The 22,027-nt window shown below is 48.6% G+C and overlaps 1 protein-coding gene across 8 annotated transcripts; it reads right to left on the bottom strand.

Annotated features, from left to right (window-relative positions):
- Positions 1-1,996: 1,996 nt before the first annotated feature.
- On the bottom strand, positions 1,997-22,004 carry Coq2 (coenzyme Q2, polyprenyltransferase). 8 transcript variants are annotated; one of them, NM_001044255.1, is given in 7 exon segments: positions 2,523-3,344; positions 5,954-6,142; positions 8,124-8,257; positions 9,697-9,782; positions 11,378-11,499; positions 15,724-15,890; positions 21,698-21,954. In NM_001044255.1, coding segments are annotated over 7 exon segments (1,125 nt in total). In that variant the 5' UTR covers positions 21,951-21,954; the 3' UTR covers positions 2,523-3,170.
- Positions 22,005-22,027: the final 23 nt, after the last annotated feature.

The raw sequence follows: 22,027 nt of genomic DNA, 5'->3' as shown, positions 1-22,027 counted from the left end.
TTCTGTCTCTGCACATTTTGTAGTGGTCTGGTTTGGGGAGCTGGTTTTGTAGCTCGGGCTGACCTGGACCTCACAGCCCCCTACCTGTCAAAGCTGGGATTGCAAGCACACGCCCCCTCACTAGCTCACACTTGCCTCTTCTACTTCCAGGGACAGCTGCCCCCCTCGACTCTTAAATTAGTAATTCCCTCAGAGGCCTAATCTGCAAACGCAGCCACAGGAGATATTCGGGGTTAGGATTTCAAACCATGAATGTGATAGGGCTAAGACTCTGGCCATAACTGGAGGTGACATAAGCTGGTTCGGCTAAATGTTGGCAGTTATTACAGAGCAGAAGGTGGTGCCTAAGGGCTCCTGTCTGCCTGGGTTGTCTCAAGGACTCACAGCAGGCTCAGCTGCCTATGCCTCTGCTAGCAGGACAGCTAAGTGTGACCCAAGGAGTGTGATGAGGCCAAGCCAAGAGGGTGTGTGTGGGCTGGAGGCTCAGTTAGGAAATAGTGGGGTGCAGTCTGACGGTGAAGCCCTTTACAGTCTGGTGGAATACTTAGCAAGGTTACTGGGGAGAAGGAGAGGTGGCCACCGGGACGCAGTTCAAGCGTGAGTCCTGCCTCCAGCTCACCATTCAATGACACAGCACAGTGAGCTCTAAGCCTCTCTGACCGATTTCTGTTCTACCCACGGGCTCAGAGGTGGACTAGAGCAAGGGTCTCTACCGAGCACATTTTCCCAGGACCCTAACTTGTCACATCAGCAAGTCCCCTGGGGCACAGTAATCCTGGATAAGCCTTGGACAGCCCCTGGGCTCCTTCCTGACCTGAGCTTGGTTGATTCTGTCATTCTCGGGGCTTATAACCTACTCCCCCCACTTTGTTCCCATCTCCCCCTTATCCACCCACGTAACATCTTCCGTCTTAAGACGGTAAGAAAAAGTAAAAAAGCCTAGAACTCTTAAAACTCTACGAGGTCAAAGCGTCCTTACAAATGAGAGGATTTGCGACTTGACTGTCCTGTCTCTCATGAATGCTGAGACTTTTCATTAAGGTGCATTTCTGTCTCACTGTCATCAGCTCACTTAGGGAAATGAAACGATTGAAATTCATTACATTCACCCTTCTCATTGAAGCCAGGGCCAATGGCCAGGGTCTGAGTGATTCCAATATCCCTACCCCGAGGGCTGGCTGTCCAGGTGTCCGGGTTCTTCGACAAGAGTCGGAAGTTCGTCAAAGCTAAAACAGGCAGAGTTCCCTGCCGGGAAGGGTGGGATCTCCAGGCTGTCTGCAGTCTACCATAGGGCACCTGGACTACCCCCCGCCCCACACACTTTTCTTTCTCAGTTTCCTCGTTCCCTCTCCTATTACCTCATCTCCTGAGCTGGATGGCCCTCAGCCCAGGGAGGTAAGAGACAGGGAGATAGCATCTCAGCTGTACAGTAGTGGCTGTCTCTCATCTAGCTGCCGGGACGTTATCTCCTTCCCTCCAAGCTCTTCCTGGCCTAGCTCCTTCCTGATTCCGTCATTCTGTGGCTGTGAGGCATGTAGGGCTGCTACCTTGTGACCTCAACACTGAGGCTTTCAGGGGCTCCAGGCTTATGTGAGCCTGTCACCACTGCCATTCAAGCTAATGCTTACTGCAGCCCAGCATCCCATACCAAAGACACCTCACCATCAGCAAGACTTGCTTACACCAAGTACATTGTATCTCGAGGTAGTAATTGATAATGCAAAGGGGAAACCAATCAAGAGCACAGATCAAAAGAGCACCGGTGGGGCTGGAGAGATGGCGCAGTGGTTAAGGGCACTGGCTGAAATTCCAGAGGACCCAGGTTCAATTCCCAGCACCCACAGGGCAGCTACTGTTAACTCGAGGACCGGGGATCTGACACTTTCTTCTGGCCTGTGGCCACTGCATGCACTTGGTACATGAACACACCTGCCAACACAACCCACATACTAGACATGTAATACAAGGAGAAGATTATCACGGGCTGGAGACTTGCTGCTCTTACACCCACAGGGTGGTCACGACCATCTTTAATTCCAATCCCAGGGGTGCACAATTATACATGCATGTAAAACACTCATTACATAAAATACAAATAAGCCTAAAATGAATGAAAAGAAACACAGGCGGTTTTGTTGAAAATTCAAAGCTTCTTTGAGAGAGTGTCATTTGAAGGCCTGCTGTGAGGAGAATCTTCACTCTACAGCAAGCGCACAGCTCTGGGTGGAGTCGGGACATGCGGGACAGTGCGGGACAGTGCAGGACAGTGCGGGTCTGGAGGGTAAGAGATCAGATCAGGTCAGAGGCCGGCCAATAGTCAGCCTTGGCGTGTCCCGAGTGACTGGGGGACCCTGGCGTGTGAGCTGGGGGGTGACTTGACCTCACTTAGATTTTCTGGCTACTCTGATAGACGCACGATGAAAGGCTAACTTAGAGGAAAGAGTTCATGTCTGTGCGTTACCATCCCACAGACCACCAAGATAAAGGAGAGATACGCACACACCACAGTATCTGCCCGGCCATCATGGACATCCACACATGGATGGAAACATATTTATTTGCTCATACTCTTCTAAAACACCCAGAATCAGAATGGCTCTTGAATTCAGCTTTGGAAGTGAGCAAAGATCACAGGAAGTTCTCACAGGAGATTCTTAGTGAGAAAATAAAGTATCCGGCCATTTTCATAAAAAACTCACTCAGGGGGCTGGGGATTTAGCTCAGTGGTAGAGCGCTTGCCTAGCAAGCGCAAGGCCCTGGGTTCGGTCCCCAGCTCCGAAAAAAAGAAAAGAAAAGAAAAAACTAACTCAGTGAGTTAGGCAAGGTTTTCCTGAAGCTCCTGAAACTCCAGGTGAGAGGAACAAGGACGAAGGCTGCACAGTGTGCAGAAGCCCAGGTTCCCGGAAGGGAGGTGGGGGAAGCAGCTGCCGTGAGGTCCAGCACATGCTACCCCAGTGCGTCTTACTTCAAATCTAGCAATGTGGTCTCCAGACCTGAGTTTTACAAACGAGTCTATGCTGACCCAGAGCTCAGGTGTATCGCATGGTGACCACGCACTCTTCCCACAAGCTACAACTCTAGCCGGCGTGCTGCTTTGAGACAGGGTCCTACTGTGTCACTCAATGCCCTGACCTCACGGTCTTCCTGCCTGCTTCCCGGGGACACCAAGCTCAGCTTGTCCGCTCACTTTCCTCTCCAACAGCGTCCACTCCCTTCGTCTCGTCCGGCTTGTCTTTGTACAAATTCCCAAGCACAATCCCTAAGAACAGGAGTAGGCCTACTGTGCGGTTGGAGGTAAACTTTTCCCAGCAGTCCTCGGCTCTGTGGATGTCCACGGTGTAAATCTGAAAGAGAAGAGCGCAGAGCGACATTAGGATCCCTTCTGACTATAGGCAGCACAGCAGGTCTACTGAGAGGGAAGCAGCTTGGACTGAGTTACAGACCTTAAGCTGTAGGGAGCCTCACTATATTCTAACTATCCAATGCAGAAAAATGCAAACATCTCTTACGGGAGTCACTCAAGCTGGGCCCTACGAGCCCTGGCTGTGAGAATGTCTGAGGTGACCCACTGTTCTGCCTAGTTCTAACCACAGGCTGGACTTCTCTAATCAGAACTGTGAGATACTCCAATGTCCACCACTGACACAGGGGCTGACACTGCAGTGTGGCTTCCGTGACAATCGGTCAGGATTCAGGTAACTCTGAAATCCCTGTCTATAAGCACTGTCACGTTGCATGACTAAGACAGACATGGCACACATGTGAAGTTCATGTTTCAGTTTGGGTCCCATTCCTCAGACACCTCTTATGTACATGTGAGTACCGCAAACTTTTTATAAGGTTTAAAATGAAAGCCTTCGGGTCCTAAGCCCTTCAGGAAAGGACCTCCACCTGCCCTTGGGAAGACCTTCCTTCCACACGTGGACTCACGGTGGGCCCTGCAGCTCCCCTCCTCGGTTTCAGCCTCTCAACTGAGAAAGACCCTGCACACTCCTGGCTCTCCCTCACTAAGTGAAGGAGACCCTCCCAGGTTACTATGGCAACCACAGATGTTCTACCCTTGTGCGTCTAACTCCCTCCTGTGCTCACAGAGCATCCGGAGACCCAGACCTATGGCCAGCTGCCCAGGTCAGACATGCTCTTTGCCCACACCAGCCCTGCAGATAAACCAAACTGGTCTCATTTAACTTCCCTTCCTTCTTGGACAGGGTCTCACTGTGTAGCTGAGGCTAGCCCTAAATTCTGGATCCTCTTGCCTCAGCATCCCTAGAGCTAGGACATGCCACATGCCTGAACTCTCTCTTTTCTGTTAAGACGTCAGCAGACTCAAAATCAGGATTTCCTTTTACAAAGCAGAAATTCAGGGCAGCCAGGGCTACATCGAGAACTATCTTTAATAAAAGGAAAACTGAAAGTCTGTCCTGAGGACCTGAGATGCCATTTACAATATCACTCGGCCCACCTCAATTCTCTAACACTCACAGATGCTTGTGTATCCCCTCCTTTGCCACCTCCTACTTTAATGTGTTGAGACTAGACAGTTAATTAGGTCTCCATTCTCGGCAAGGGCCTGAGACTGTCTGGAGAGGAAATGGTGAAGCACTGAAGAACCCTAGTGCTTTGGCAGGCCATGGAGCAGGCATGCCGTGCACCAGAGTAGTTTCTGTGCAAACGTCACTGTAGCCTTGCTTACACAGATGAAGTTCCCAGAGAGCTGTAAGCCATCATCAGACACAGGATCACCTCGGGAACCCCTTTCTACTCTACTCTACTCTACTCTACTCTACTCTACTCTACTCTACTCTACTCTACTCTACAACACCGGTGCGGAACTTCATAGCCACTGATTCAGTTCAACTTAGATTTGGTGGCTGGTTTTACAAGGTTCTCCGTGTGGGTTTCGCTCAGAGCCTGGGGCTGTGGGGCTGGGTGAGCACCCTGAGGACAGTTCCATTTTCCAGGCAGAGCTTGGATTCACTTAGCATTTCCTGATGTTTTTGTTGCTGTTTGGGTGCTGGGACTTGAACCCAGGGCCACACCTGTGCTAGGCAAGCTCCCTAACTCCTAACACTGACCCCTTTGTTTTCGCTTTGAGATCAGGTTTCACTAAAGTGCCTTGGTTGACTCTGAACTCATGATCCTCCTGGCTTAGCTTCCTGAGACGCGGGGATTGCAGATTTCTGGATGTGTTTTCTCTGGCCAGCAGTGGTCCCTACACCCGTGGCACTCAACTACATCACAGTGCACTTGCAGGGGTCAGAGGCCAACGCAAGGATCTCTCCTTCTACTATGAAGGTCCTGGGGAACAAACTCAGGCCATCAGACTCGGCGGCAAGCACCTTCATCTGTCTGGCTCTATCACCACCACCACCACCACCACCACCACCACCACCACCACCACCACCACCACCACCACCACCACCACCATCATCATTATTCTTTTAAGGTTTATCAGTTTGTTTTTGGACTAATGAATTCAACCCACAAGCTTCAGCTATAGGAGAAAATTTCGCAGACATCAGAAGTAATTTCAGAAAAATCAAAGAAGAGAAAAAGAAAACCCCCATTTATGTTTATGTTGTCCTCTAAATCAACAAGGTTAATTTTGCTTGCTTGTTTAGTTCTTGTTTGCTTGTTTGTTGAGACAGGGTTTCTCTGTGTAGCCCTGGCTGTCCTAGAACTCACTCTGTAGACCAGGCTGGCCTTGGACTCACAGAGATGTGCCTACTCTTGCCTCTTGAACACTGGGATCGAAGGCCTAGGCCACCACAGCCAGCAATGCTAACCCTTTGACGTGACAAGTTGATGTGGAGGGAGGAGCGATTCAAAGCACACAAGCCAAGCAGTTGTTAGCTTTAAGAAGCTCCTTGGTGAGTGAACAGTGGTTATTTTGTTTTAATAATTTCCATAATTTATACCAGGGAAATGGAGGGAGAATAGGAAAAGGTCCAACCTGGTGAGCCAGGTGGGCTCCCACTGCAGCCACGGCAGCGTAGTAAGGGAGGGTCTGACCACTGCTGGCTCCCACCAGGCTCAGCGCTCCCACCATGGCGACCCCAAAGCCACTGAGCCACTGCTTGGTGTTCTCCCTGAAGAGCAGAGCTGTGGACTTCAGGCCAATCAGAGCATCATCTTTCTTGTCCTGATACCAGAAACAGAAGAGCATGTTTGATATTTAATTCAGCAGTTGAAGATCACATTTTTTAAGTGGTCAACTTAGCCGTATTTAATGTATTTACAAGGTCACACAACCAGCAGTGCTCTCTAACCCAAGCGCAGAGCGTGCTAAAGACCTCGCAGATACATCACAGCTATAAAGCGCAGAGCGTGCTAAAGACCTCGCAGATACATCACAGCTATAAAGCGAGATGCAGAACGGATGCTCGGTGGATGCGCAGGACATCACTTCCTCACACTGAACCCCAGCCGTCCCCTTGCTGTGCACTGCTCTGCCTCTTAGGGCCCCGCCATGATTGGGATTAGACTTTTACGACATTAGGACTAAAATCAACTGTTTACCTCTTTGTACAGTTAATATAATTATACATTATGTAGCTATAATTACAATCATTAGTTATTATAATTAACATAATTTATCTCCATGTTCTCCATGTTGCCTGCAACTTGCTGTGTAAGATCAGGCTGACCTTGGAACTCACAGAGCTCCGACTGCCTCTGCTGGCTGGGTGCTGGCATCGAAAGGCGTGCACTAGCGCGTGTGGTTTCCAGTCTCCCTCTCTGCTGGGCACTGCTCTTCCACGGGTCTCATTCTGTTTCCCTCAGGCGTAAAGAGCTCACTGCACAGCCACACCTACCACTTCCCAGTCAGCCCAGCTGACCCCTTCCTCCCAGAACTGGGTGCTCATGACTCTGCTGCTGCTCTCCTGCTGTCTCTGAAGGAGCAGAGAGCTCACACACATACACGCACTAAAAAATAAATCATCTTTTTTCAAGCTCAAAAATGTCTCTTCACTAGACACACGGGTGGTAACTGTGTGGGGTACTGCTGATCATTTCACGTGGTGTGTATGATACAGCATCCCGTCACACTCACTGGACACACACAGCGTTTGTCACCTGGACCTCAGCAAAGGGGTAAACATGAACAGTCATGACCTGAGAAAAGCAGAAATGAAGCATCCCAAACAAACCACGCAGGAGGTACTAAGCGTCGTGAGGATGTGTGCACCTGAGCCAATGTTCCTGTAAAACAAGATTTATTCTAATTTCTGTGTGCATGTGAGCGCCCTCAAGTCTGCCATGTGACCGGGAGGGTGGAGACTCCCAGGAGCTGGAGTGACAGGCACCTGCGGACCAGCAGGTGCTCACAACTGTGGGGCCATCTCCCCAGATCCGCAAGAACAAACAGCATTTGGAAGTTTTAATGAGGGTTATTTATTTATGACTGTCAAAGCTCAGAAACAGCTTGGTTCCCCAGAGCAGACATCCATGTTTAAAGCAGTCATCCCATTCCAAGTCACGGGACTATTCGTCGGACTTCAAGCAACAATGACAGAGTGGAGTGACTGTGCCTGAGACCCTGAATCTGAGGCTGTGACCTAAGGACAGGAGTTCACCAACAGACAGCCTCCTGTGACACAGGAGACCCTGTCTCAAACACTATAAAAACTAAACTACAAGAAGGAAATGCTTATTGCTACACCGTTACACGTTGTCGAATGTGGCGGTGAGACACAGACGGAGAGGCAGAGCACATGAAAGCACGGAACTTGGAGGCCATCTGGGCCCGATTTTCAGCTCTGCTCCCCACTACCCATGGAGCCACGGGAAGTTACTTATTCACCAGACAGGGACAGAAGAGATCCGTCTGTGCAGGCTGTTAGGGACTAGACGGACAAACTCGAACAGAAACCGTCTGCTGGACAAGGGAACTGTGAACGATCCGGGTAGGAAGATAACTTGCGTTTTAACCGGGTTCTTATTCTAAAAGCTCTGTGTGCATTTGTATCCCAACTCTTAGGCAGGACAACTGGGAGCTCCAGGCCATCCTGGGTAACATGAAATGTTGTCTCAAAAAAATAAATCCAAACTACACAAAGAAAGGTTTTTTTAGAAAACAACAGCAGCTAAACCAAAATTAAGAAAAAATATCATTTCTTTACCTGGTGGGCATAAATAGTATCATATATCAGTGTCCACATAACTCCAGAAAAATAAAGAGGCAGGCACACAGCTGGATCACAGGAGCCCTTGACAGCAGACCATCCGAGTAACGCACCCCAATTAAAAGTCAAGCCTACATTGGTGAAGGAAGAGGGAAGTGGATTGTATGTCAGCACTGCACAGGAACATGGGCTCAGCACGGGTCACATGATCACCACCGTCACGCATGCTCCGCTGCTCTTTGTCCTCACAGAATCTTCTCACCTCCTGTGGTTGGTATTTATTTCATTCATCTTACAAAGTAACACACTAGGCACAGAAAGTTTAACTGATAATTAAGATATCATAGTCAGTAAGAAGAACAGTGTTTAATAAGCTAACTGACTTGTCGGGCTCAGCCTGATGGGACAAGAAGACATAGCCTTACTCACTTGCACAAGCGCCCCCCACTGGCAGCTGCTACATCCTATGCGTGAGGCCGATCATTCCCGAAGTCCAGGCTAGATGCTCAGCTCACTAATGGATACTCTGGCTTCAGATCTCTCAGGACCTGACACAGTGTCTCAGGCCACTCTGCAGAAACCTTTTCCCTGCCTTACACCGTCTGTTCCCATTCAGAAGACCCTTCCTCTACTGAGAAAACGCCTCTCCTCTGTGGTCCCACCACATTCATTCCTGATTGTCACAAGGCACTTGGATGGCCTGCGTGGGTGCTGGCCTCTAGTCTATAGACACGCTGGCTGTATTAGTTTATCTGAGTAGCTGGTGCAGTTCCCAGCACGAAGCACATGTAGGGCTCAATAAGGTTAGGAGAAACTGTTCCAGTGTTAGTGTACCAGCCTGAGGATGGGAAATGCCTGGACCCCCTTTACCAAAAGATTGCCAAAGCCACCGGAACACTGGTTTCTACCTTAAAAAAAATAAGGGGGTTGGAGGGAAGATATCCAAGGAGAGGATAAATATCCCATCAGACCTTCCCACAAAGCCAAGTCCTCACGCATTTCATGAAATGTCTTTTCATTCTCTTATTTCTAGAAAAATGGCTCACAGCATTTCAACCGGCCTACGAGTAATTCAGAACGTCCTAGAAATAGGAGGGACGTAGAAGTAGGGTTTCCTTCCATGAAAAGCATCACTGCCTTGAGTACCTGTGTGTAATGCCGACGCTGGGGTGCACGAGAGCGAAGGACGATTTTTAGCCACTCCAGTCTATTAATGGAGGCGGAGAGACAACAGACATGTTCTGTTAAAGCGTCAGAGAGTGGGAGCTCTTAGAGCTTCTAGCGTGCTTCCTCCCTCACTTCTAACTCCATAGGATACTCTCAATAATCATCTTTTCATGACATATTTGGAGTTTAAAAGCCACTCCAGAAAAATAATAATCCTGGTAATCTTAATTAATATGTAAGGTTTCTTAGCCAGTGAGAATAACTAACTGAGCTCCTTTAAAGTATGTAAAACTTGATGGTTAACCTGACATTCACGTGTACACACACACACACACACACACACACACACACACACCCCCTGTGCGGGATATAAGAACATGGCAGACAGTGTGAAAGGACTTACCCAAGGCTAACTGAGGCCAGAACGTGACTCTTTTCATGAGGGGGTAGGTGACGACAAGAAGTAAGGATGCTGCTCCCATTGCTATACTGGAAACAGAGATTATAGGGTTGGTGTGAAACTCAGAAATCATTAAGTATTCAAGTCATCAGTGACAATAATTGCAAGATATTTTTGTGTTTTGTAATATTTTTGTTAAATTTTTCCCTAGAGTTTGACTTTACCTACTCTAGAAAATGATTAGAAAAGTGTTTTCATGGACTAGGAACTATTGCAAGTGCTCCAACTCTGGTAAGTTATTCTACGACCTTCCCTAGGCATCGGCCGTCTAATCTCATTCCCTTTGGCAGAGCGGAAGCTGAAGCGCAAAGACAGGAAGGAGCCAAGCGTCGCCCAGCTCACCCAGGGTCGGGAGACTCAAATGTTACAGCAACCTGGCTCCAGTCCCACCAGGGTAACCACCCTGTACTGATGGCTACCTCCAAACTGCTTGCAAATCCCAAGGTATGCACTAAACAAAGTGTGTACACGCATGTGTCATGCACATGTGTGTGTGTGTGTGTGTGTGTGTGTGCGTGTGCATGAGGGACAAGGAGGGCTAACCTCAGATGTGTCTCTGAGAAGTCGTACCTTGCTTTCTGAGACAAGGTACTCAGTGGAACCTGGGGGTCATCAACCAGGAGAGGCCGGCCGGCCAGAGAGTCCCAGAGATCCGCCTGCCTCCGCCTCCCCAGTGCTAGATCACACACAGCCCCACCTCTGACTTCACAGTGGGGGCTGAGGATTAAGGACTTATGTGGCAAGTACTTCACCAAGTGAGTCATGCCCCTCGCTCCCCATGTGTCCAGAAGAGTTGAGCGGATGGAGGAGAGTCCCTTCATACAGGGCAGGCACTCTCAAGAAAGAGAAAACAGCAGGTGCAGTGGCAGTGGCGCATACGCGCCTTCAATCCTAGCAGAGGAGAGGAACTCTGTGAGTCTGAGGCCAGCCTGGTCACAAGTGAGTTTCAGGCCAGTTAGACTCACACAGTTGAGACCCTGTCTTGAAAAAACAAACCATCAACAAAACAAACAAACAAAGAAAGAGAAAACAGCTGCAGGAATGTTCCGAGGTGGCCGAAAGCTCATCTAACACAGCCGTTTCATGCTATTACTGCCGGGGCCAGGCCTTTCTCTATGGTGCAACACTCTGTGGGCACTGCTCCGGCTCTCTCCTCACTCAGGACGTACTCTGAAACAGCCATCTGAGCCTGTGTCTATTTAGGAGCCCCAAGAATGGGTCCTCACATCTTTCTCTTCTGCTATTTGACTAGTTACAGACTCTGGGAAAGTCGCAGTTCCACTTTTTGCTAACTGAGCCTAACCACTTCTGCTCCCAGGTACTCAGCAGTGACAGGCCGTGTGAGGGAAATTATACGCACACACATGGCTGCATACACAACAGAGAGCCCAGGGGTGTGCTCTGCGTCCTAGCAGGAGCACCTAGAGCACGCTCTGAAGTGCTCTTGGCCCTGTGCTTGTGAGCAGATCTGACGGCAGCGTGCTGAGCTCCTGTGCCCTGCTGACTCAGGTCCTGCGCAGGGCTCAGGAAGCAGACTTGTAAAAAAGAGAACGCCACCTCACCGTACATGCTACACGTCAGAGGCGATATTTTACACACAACCGTGGGACCATAGCTGATGTACCTGTAGTAGTTCAGATGCAGGAGAACGCCCAGTGCCAAGGTCAGCTGTGCCCCAAGGAAGACGAAGGACTGGAAGGCTGAAATGTCTCCCGCGGCGATTGGGCGGTTTGCTGTCCTCTCGACCTAAACACAGGAAAGTAGTGCCTCAGTTCACACACTAGGTCAGTTGTCCATTTAAGCACAGTTAACACAGGCTCCAGGGACGACCAAGACAGCTCAGGGCTGGCACCTGCCTCCAGACTTGGAGCCCACACAACAGGAGAGAGAAACGCCTCCTCCAGATTTAAGGTTTACTCTGACTTCCTCTCATGGGCAGTGTTTCCTTCACACATACAAATAAATGTTATTTCAAAATTAAGGTGAGGGCTGGAGAGATGACTCAGAGGTTAAGAGCACTGGCTGCATTTTCAGAGGTCCTGAGTTCAAATCCCAGCAACCACACGGTGGCTCACCCATCCGTAATACAAAAGGATCTGCTGCCCTCTTCTGGTGTGCAGACGTACACGCAGACAAAAGCATGTTAAAGCGATGGGCCAAGGCACAAATATGAACGGAGTGAACTCGACATTTGATGTCCCCTCAAGAACTAACACTGCATATTGAAATGGCTTAAAGTGGCGATGAAGGGCTAAATGCTACGACATCATTCCCACCCCCCACCTCCAAACAAAACAGTGTCTTCCTGATCTAGATATGTAGCCACTCAGCCCAGCAAATGCACGTCCATTTCCCACACACAGGTGGAATGGTAAAGTGACAGACTGTCTCGGGAGCGAGGGAACCGCAGCAGACACTTAGGGAAACACTAAGTCAGAAGTCAGTGAAGAGAGATGAGCCGGTGCCACATGCCACACTACTGAATGCGTCTGTGATGTCAGCTGACTGTGCTCAAACGGGCAGAGTGAATGGGGAGTGTGGACAGTGCTGTTAGACACACCGATGATGACTGCTGCTATCATCCTCTGAAGTGGGATTTCCTCATACCAAAGTCAACCTTACTTATAGTAGGGAAACTTCATTGTTGTTAGAAATAAGGAACTTGGGGTCTGGGAAAGCCTCACACTGGAGTCCATGCTTCTGATGTGATGTTTGCCACAGTCATTCGGGTGGCCAATGATTAGCCCAGTGTCAACAGACGTGCAAACTGGATACGCCTCAGTGGCTGTGCACTTGGCACTTAATATATGCACGAGCTATTCACTGTGCGTGCTATTCACTGTTCAGTAATCAGCAAACCCTGAGTCATAGCCTCGTCACTACTGATGGGAGACACTGCCTATAGGAAACTGAAATAAGGGTGACAATTAGCCTGAGACTTTTACCTCGTCCTTTAAAGGAAACAAGTAACATTTTAAAATTTAAATAAGCAAAAACCATGGCAACGACTGTGAAACCCTTGTGCTTTGTTACATGATAATATATAACCCAGATTCTTGGAGAAGATGGAGAAGGTCAGCAGGAGTCCCCATCCCCCTATGAAGAGCAGCCCTGGCTGTCCTGCAACTCACTCTGTAGACCAGGCTGGCCTCTTACTCAAGAGGTCCACCAGCTTCGGCCTCTGCAGTACTGGGATTAAAGCCACCATGCCGGATGGCTTGATTATTTAATGAAGCCTTTTCTCTGTGATAACTGCATTTAAGAATATGGAATCCTCATCTGCTCTTATCAGAATGTTATTATTGAAAACATTCCATATGCAACCACAATTTGTACATCAATACACAAAAAAAAATCTATAGAGCTCCAGGGATCTCTAGTTTCGTCAGGAATTGCTCTCTCCCCTTGCTCCCCCCACTCCTGTCACCTAGCAACTGTGTATGCAGAAGCACAAGGCCGCATGCGTGCAATCCTTGCAGGGTTTTTCTCCTGACACAGTCCTCTAGAAATTCACCACACTGCTGCATGGACGGCTTGTTTGCTGCTTGTTTGTTATTGCTACTGAAGTTTTCCACAGTATAAATGTTTACTCAGACAATGAAGGACACTGGCTGGTCCCAGTTTGGAACTATTACAAGCAAAGCCACACATTCATATGAAAACGTCACGTGAACGAACAGTTTTTATTTCTATGGATGAAAGCCCAGGAGTGCAGCCATAACCTGGACACCACCACCTAGAGTAAACCAACAAGCCAGGCTTCCGTCTGAGTCTGACACGCCCTGAACCCTCCCACCAGCAATAGACAAGCAGTTCTGCCCGGCTATGACCCTGGCACTGTTTCTCCCTGCAGTCACCGTGCCTGTATGATGACGTTTTACTGCAGTCAAGTCTGCAGTAAATCAAAGCAAATGATGTTGGGAAAAACAAAGCATTTTGATGTTACTTGCAGTCTAGGCATCTTCTGTTAAATAACTACTTACGTAGGAACCAGACTTTTATTCAGCGTTGGTTCTGAGCATTTTTATAATGGTATCCTGGTGGGTATGAGGTTTCAAACATTTGCTAGTGCACACCTTTAATCCTTCTAAAAGGGCCTCTGACTTATACATGGATTCTTGTGAAATCCAACGTAGCTGCATTTCTTTTAATGAATTACACGTTGGTGTCTGTCTTCCAGTGCATGTAAGAGTTTCAGACGCTCTTCAGTCCATTCTTACAAAGGCGTATCTTACTGTGGATTTGTCTACTGTGTTTTAGGCATTTCCTTCATGAAAATGGACACAGTGTACTTTTGCCTTTTCCCAATTCAGACATTCAGCTGTACTCCTTCAGGCATTTTTCAGTGTTTCTTACCTGAAATCAAGCGTCTTAGGTGTCTAAGAGTCTATCTCTTTTATCTTTATCTTACTTGTATGGGCATTTTGCTTCTATGTCTGGTCATCACCTCCGTGCCTGGTGCTTACAGAACCCTGGAGGGTGTCACATCCTCTAGAACTGGAGGTACAGACAGTTGTGAATTTCATGTGGGCTCTGAGAATTGAATCCAGGTCGTCTGGATGAACAGCCAGTGCTCTTAACCGCTGAACCATCTCTCCGGCCTCCTGGATCTCATTTTTAACCTTGTTTTAGTTGGGTTCTTGGGAAGGAACTGAGGATTCTGTCTAATTATTTCCACATGGAATTAGCTCACTTTTGATCCTTGGCCTCCAGTGGCTCCTGGAGGAGTAGGCGTTTGTCAGTGCTTGGCTGTGGTCTGTGTCCATTTGTGTCCCCAGGCTGCTGGCCTCTTATGAAAGGCAAAAAGTAGTCCAGAAAAGTCACTGCCATGCTGTTGGGGCTGAGGGTCTCCCCCCTTCTCTTCTATAGTCTCGTGTGCTGTCTGCTTGTGATGTCTGGAGTCTGGCTGTGCTCGGTGGGAGGAAGGAAGCCTGTCTAGTCCACCTTAGGGCAGTGAGAACACAGGGGAAGTGTGAGACCTCCACATGGTCTCCAAGTCAGATAAGGCAACTCAGATATAAACGTTCATTTCTTCCTCAAATTCCCTCTTTCCAATCTCAAGTCTAAGATTAGCTTTGAAGGTAACTGAGAACGAAATCCTTTTTGAATATTTAACCTCCAATGATAATTTCTATAAATCATATGCCATTACTCACAGATGTGCTAATTTACAGCTCTTTTTTTCATTTTCTATAAGCCTTATACCCGGCTTTTAAAAAGGTCACACTGAACTATAAACTTGACTCTGAAACCTCATTCATAAGGTACACAGAATGAAAAATGACCCAGGAAATGGGAACATGCAAATCAGATTTGCATTTGCTGGCCAATCTTCCAACACACACACACACACACACACACACACACACACACACACACACACACACGAGAGACAGGGAGAGGTGGAGGACTGTTCAATACAATATGCTTATACTTTTGGGGCACAGTAAGAGACTAACTATAGGACTGAGGATTAAACAGGACCCACCCCCGTGAGACTACCCGAGAAGCAGAGCTCTGTGGTAACACACTGAGGCGCTGGAATTCCCCACTTAGTTCTGGGCCAGGCTGCCTGGGTCCTGAAGCAGGAGAGTAAGCTGAGGGCAGGGCTGTAGTGGAGCCAAGGCTGATGAGCCTGTTGGCCGGGGTTCATTCAAACTGAAGCCTCATTTACAGAACAGCAGCCAAGGAAAGATGACATCTCTTAGACACACAAAGACTCAGGGTCTGTTTCTAACTGTAGCTCCTACCTTTAACTTCCTCACCCTGGTCTCCCACTCTTTCAGTTACTGGTAAAATTCCAGCACACACCCTGCCCTCTGGCGCTCTTCTGCAGGGAGCGAGCCACACTTCTCAACAGTGGCCACTCAAATGGCCCCTTTCACGGTGGGTTTGTGGGACTCGTGTGATGTCATCAGGTGTTCTGAAAAATGACAGAGGCCTGTCTGTTCCTTCCCGGGGTGAAAGTACCTTTTTATCGAAGTCACGGTCCCACATGTCATTAATAGTACAGCCTGCTCCACGCATGAGAATAGCTCCAGTGCCAAAGAGTGATAACATATACCAGTCAGGAAAACAACCCGGGTCAGCGGCCAGACCAATGCTCCAAGTGCATGGCAAATACAGCAGCCAGGTTCCTAAACAGGAAGGAACACATTCAGTCAGGTAATTGCTCCATCTGTTTAGCTGCTGTCTTGCCTTCTGCTGCTGTGACAGAGCCCATGGCGTGGGAAGAAGTGTTCGTTGATTTGGTGTGTGTACATCTCCATCAGTCCACCATAAAAGGAACCTGGAGGCAGGAGCTGATGTTTGCTGCCTCTCTCAGCCTGTTTCCTTCTACCACCCAGGACCATCTGACCAGGGTGGCATTGTCCCCAGTGGGCCAGACCCCCCACATCATTAATGAAGAAAATGCCTCAGGCATAGTTGGAGGCATGTTCTTATTGAGGTTGTCCCTTCCCAGAGGACTCTAGCTTGTGTCAGGTTGACAAAAACAACCAACTCCCCTTGCCACCCTCCCCCACCCCAATCCCAACTGCCCAGCGCAACCACCACATCCCAAAGTGTGTAAGCGGTGACAGGCCACCACTGGAACCGCAGCACTGGGGACTCCAGTGGTGGCACTGGGGACTCCTGTGGTGGTGCATGCCTTTGATTACCAGAATTTCTTTAATCCCACACACCAGGCAGATTGCTTGGCCTCATAGCAAGTTACAGGCCAACAAGGGCTATACAGTGAGACGTTATTGCAAGAGCTCAAAGGTCTTGAGATGAAGGGTCTGTGCAGCAAGACCCATCTAAAACAAAACAACAACTTCCCTAATAAAACCTAGCAAAACTGGGGGGTAAGTCAGGTGTGGGGCTGGCTATCTATACTCTGAAACCAAGACACAAAGGCAGGGGATCAAGGTGAAGGCCAGTCTGTGATCAAGTCCTAGGCTAACCAGAGAGACCTGTCAACTAACAACAACCAGACCCATCAAATCAAGGGAAAATAAACCTGTAACCATATAGCAAATACGAATTTACCCCAGGGGCTGGAGAGATGGCTCAGCGGTTAAGAGCACCGGCTGCTCTTGCAGAAGTCCCGAGTTCAATTCCCAGCAACCACATGGTGGCTCACAACCATCTGTAATGGATCCGATGCCCTCTTCTGGTGTGTGTGAAGACAGGGACAGTGTACTCATAGACATGAAATAAAGCTCCTAGAGCAGAGAAAGAAGTAGTACAATGAAGAAATGCACAAAAGAGGCTGGAGAGATGGCCCAGCTGTTCCGAACACACTAGAACATCACTTTACTGTAGCCGGTACAGTTCACGGGCATGGTAAGGGGTAAGGGCTTCTACAGTGGAGTTTTCTGTCCTTCAGTACTGAGTCATGCGAAGTCATGTGTACAAGGGGGCTAAAGTCCGATGCTTAGCAAATAAACCAGATGAAATTAACTGAATGGAAGTCATTATATAGAGACTTACAAACGACCTTTGAAATTCTACTCCAAATTGGAAGTCTTAACTAGTCTTTGCGTATCTTGCCTGTTAGGTACAGTCTAACGGGTATAAAGATTTGTTTTGCTTGGTACAAGGTCTTACTGTATTGCCGAGGCAGGTCTTGAATCCGCAGAGCTCTTCCTGCTTCAGCATCCTTGGTGCCGCTAACCACAAGCTTGATAGTTACTTTGCTTCCTGACTTAGGAATATGAGAGAAAAGGGGCCAGGGGAGGAGCATACGCCTACACCTTAGCACTTAAGAGGCGAAGACAGGAGGAGTCTGAGTTCAAGACCAGGTTAAGCTCCACAGTATAATCATGTCTTTAAAAAAGTCAGGAGCTGGGGATGTGTAGCCCAGTGATAGTAGTTGCCTAGCATGACCCAGGGCCCTGGATTTAATCTTTTGGCATTGGAAAGAGGTAGGCACACCCTTACAATCCCTTACCCAAAACTTGAACAATACGTAACACTTATGGGCTGTGCAGGAAGCACTGGCCAGCAAACACTGTATATGTATAATCACGGTGCTCGCCAGGTCCTAAAGGGAGTGTCATTAGTAACAGCACCTCACAAACGGAGGAGCACTAAATGAGGCAGACACCGCTGCTCCTTAGAGGAGAGACTGCGTTTGTTTCACCGTTTGCTTGGTGTAGCTAGAACGGAAGTCTCCACTGAACTAGGCCTCATGACACCCAGTGCACAGTGAAGCCAGGCTTTCCTTGGCTACAAGTCCGTATTCCAATGTGCGTGTGCTCACTCGCTGATAGGGGCCAGCAGTAAGGGGGCAGACACTAGACAGCAAAGAGGCTGAAGGCAGAGGTCTCAACTTCATCTGAGAACAGGGAGGTTGACATCTACCCACTGAGCTTTAATGAGACGACAGTATTACAGAGGACAGTTCTGAGAGCAGGACTTGGGGCTTAAGTGAGCAGCTACAGGCACTGGACCATGGAGCTGTGTCCCAAGACTACTGGAATGGACTAATCAGTGTATATTAACCTATATAACACACATAACTAGAGTTGGTTTTCTCTAACTCCTGAAGTAATAATATTAATATTTCTTGAGCCCCTGTTATGGGAAGACATTGCTCAAAGAATGGACTATGTGTTTATGAATTCCCGGTACACAGCAGTTCTGTGTCAGGACCTTCCAGGAAACACTGCTGGTTCTCACAGTGGACAGTAAGGCAAGAGTTCTTTCTATCACACTAACTGCAGGTCTGAGGAGGATGTCCCCTATAGGCTCTAGCGTTCGGACAATGGGTGATGCTGTTGGGAATCTCAGCATCTGACCTGGGAGAAAGTGTGCCTCTGGAGGAAGGCTTTGGGAGTAAGACATGGGCATTCTGGGTGGACTGTGTACTGTCTGTGGTTCAAGATGTGAACTCCCAGCTTCTGCTCCGCTGAGACTTGCTGCCAGGCTCCCTGCCATGACACTTCTACCCCTCTGGAACGGTGAGCCCAGCCTGGGTCATGATGCTTCCTCACAGCAAGAGAAAGGTAACAAGTGCAGAAACCAAGAGATGGGAGCATGGTGTGCCCAGAGCCACAGTGTTAGGGCAGAATTCTAAACCAGCACTCTGGCAGAAGCCTAAGTCAAAAATTCCATCTCATACCTAAATCCCAACCCACAAAAACCCTACTTCTGTTCCCACTGGTTGCCGGGGCATTCCTTTCTGTGTTCCTGTGACACAGTCATTTGTTTCAGTTATGTTCTGTGAAGAACGGTGCAGAGGTATCAAGAAAAGCCAAACGGGGGGTTGGGGATTTAGCTCAGTGGTAGAGCGCTTGCCTGGCAAGCGCAAGGCCCTGGGTTTGGTCCCCAGCTCCGAAAAAAAAAAAAAAGAAAAAGAAAAAGAAAGAAAGAAAAGCCAAACGGGTAGTAGACAGACATGTTTATTACAAAATGGAAAGTCTCTGGGAGAGGAAATAAAATGGTCAGCTTCTGAATGGGATGGCAGGGCAAAATGCCTGTGTAGACTGAGCTTACGATTCTCTAATGATATATTTCCCTTAAGACAACCGGGAACTGCAGTGAAGTGGGAAACACACTGCCAACCTGGTAGAAACAGCGCCACCTGCCGAAACTTCCTGGAATAACATCGGTTAAGTGACCAGCGATGTAGCCCAGTGGTATGTCGCTTGACTAGCATGTGGAAGGCGCTTTGAGTTTCACTCCTAGTACTGAGAAACAAGAAAGCTTTGTCACTGCCTTCTAAAACACAACGACGACTAATACTGCTCTATGAGGTAATTAGATATAACATCAATACAGCAAAAAAAAAAATAACAGCAATACAGTAAGTACCACTGTCGTATAAGACAAGCACATACATATCAAACCAAGATTTCTACTGCCAATTTCTGCTCCTGACACATGGTAGGCGTCCAAAAGCATTCACTGAACAAACTTTACCCTGTAATCATTTTACATAGAATTAAAACATGCAGGCCAGTATCTTAAGATTCCCAACACAAATAACTATAAAGATAATTTTCTAATCTCCACTTCTGAAGTGGTAGTGACTAACACCTCTGGAACTCTTACACGCAGGCACTTGTCAAAGTATTTACCATGTGAAGATGGACGTTAAGGCTAACTTTATAAAGTCAATATCAGCACTTTCCTTTTATAGAGAAAGAAATGAAGGTGTAGGGACATGAAGTAGTTTAAGCACAGTTCCTCCACTGGATGGGGCTGAAGGTTCAAATCTATGAGATCTGGCTGGAAACCAGGCTCATAACACTTTATAGAGTCCCGTTACATGGTAGGACGTACGGCCACTGGAACGATGATGTTTAATTGTGAAAACAGAAACAGTGGCAGCTGTTGGTCTGTCCTGCATGCCTGCAGGTCGCCCTTGTAGCTTTGTCACCCAGATTTTAAGAACAGAATTATAGAATGCTTATGTAAACCCTGAATTACACAACACCCTAATCATGGCGGGGCTGCCTTTCATTTAATAGGCTCTATATTCTAATCTCTCACTGCTGGGATTCGGTGCTTAAAGCCCAAGCAGGGAGCATTCACAGCTAGAATGTCAACAGTGGCACCTGGCTGCTGCCACTTCACTCCCCCCCCTTTGTCACCTGGACACTGAAGCAAGCTCTGGAGGTTGTGGCCAACCTGCAGTACAAAGAGAGCCCTTGTCTCACACAAACTAAACAGGTTCGGCTGGGTATGGAGGTCAGCGCCTGCAGTCCCAGCAGTTGGGAAAAGGAAGCAGGGGTTCAAGGCTGGCCAGAAACACATAATGGGACCCCCGTCTGAAAACAGACACCACACCCAACAGGGCACATTGGGGGTCACATAGGTGAAGGCAGAACAGATATTTTTGGCATTTGGGTGCACATCCATACACCGAAACTGAACATATCAACATCTAAATTGGCTAGAATTCAGTTGTTCCTCTCTTCCTCCGTCCAGCCTTGTCTCCCACTAATTCCTACATCTTTCCAGGGGTGCAGGTCAGGCAGACATTCTTGACGTTTCACCAGTAAGTGTTGGTTTTTTATTTCAGAATATATAGCCCAGACTGGCCTGCAACTTGAATCAATCCTCCTGCCTCAGCCTCTTGAACACTGGACTATAGACGTGAGCCACCATATTTGGCTATCCTTGGATCTTAAAAATATTTCTCCAAGATCTCTCTACTCCTCTGTAATATAGCATTCTCTTTGGAGTACTAGTTTTTCCGTTTTTCCAGCATTGGAGACCCACAGTAAGTTCTTTCTCCTTGTGCATGATATTTGTTTCCACACCTTCCTAGGTCATCAACTGTCTTGTCCAACCAGAAACAAATTCTTTCAAAGCTGGTAGTTTCCCTAGTGCTTTCTGTCACTAAGGCCAAGGTGAATCCATCTACTACTCCGGACAGCGTTTTACGAACTAGACAGAAGCGTTCCGTGCAGACGGAGTTAATATTGTGTCACAGGTGTCAAGAAGAGGGTCAGAGAGAGAGAGGGGATTGTGTGGGTTTTATGTTGACGGGCAATAGGAAGCACGATACCCGGCTGTGTTCAGATGCTCTAAATCTTTGTAATCAGTAATGAAGGAAAAAGCCCAGTACCAACACTATTGGGTTTTTCTGGTCTGGCTCTGACAGGGAGCGTGAATTTCAATAGTCTTACATGCGTCTTGGACCTTACATATTTGGAGGCAGAAACGAAAACTAATGAATGCAGAAATGCTTCAAAACTGCAAATCACCAATCAAAAGCTTCGAGAAAGCAAAGGAGCGCCGGATCACAACTGAAAGATCTCTGCAAATACATGTTTATCAATGTTCGCCTCCGGTCTCCGGTCTCCGAGCGTGGGGAAATCTGCGTGTTTCTCCCTGGCTAAGGTCCTGACCGAGTCCCTAGGGGACTGACCCGATGGGTGCATCACGCCGGCAGCGGGCTCTCAGTTATGGGACCCGGGCACGCAGCCACGGATATGCCCGCCCCACTCACCGATGGGCTTGTCCAGGCGCATGAGCCGCAGGTAGGGCTGCAGCGGGCGGGGCGCCGAGTTCACTACGGCTGCGGCGGACAGGCTGAGTGCGCGCCCGCGCTGCGTCCCGGAGGCCGGCGCTCGCCGGTCCCGCGCTCCCGACGTCCCTGTGGTGCGCGCCAGGGCCAGCGGGAGTCCACCCGGACCTCGCAGCCATGCGGGCCACACCACCCGCAGGTCCCGCACTAGCCCCGCGCCTCCCAAGCGCAGCATGACGCTAGGCTGGACGCCGATTGGTGACGTCACCCAGGCGACAGGCCGCGGGCGGGCATGCGCAGTGGTGTCGTATT

The sequence above is a fragment of the Rattus norvegicus genome, chromosome 14 (genome assembly GCF_036323735.1).
Source record: "Rattus norvegicus strain BN/NHsdMcwi chromosome 14, GRCr8, whole genome shotgun sequence".
Lineage (NCBI taxonomy): Eukaryota > Metazoa > Chordata > Mammalia > Rodentia > Muridae > Rattus > Rattus norvegicus.
Note: the sequence above shows the minus strand (reverse complement) of the source record. Positions and strands in the feature narration are given on the sequence as shown.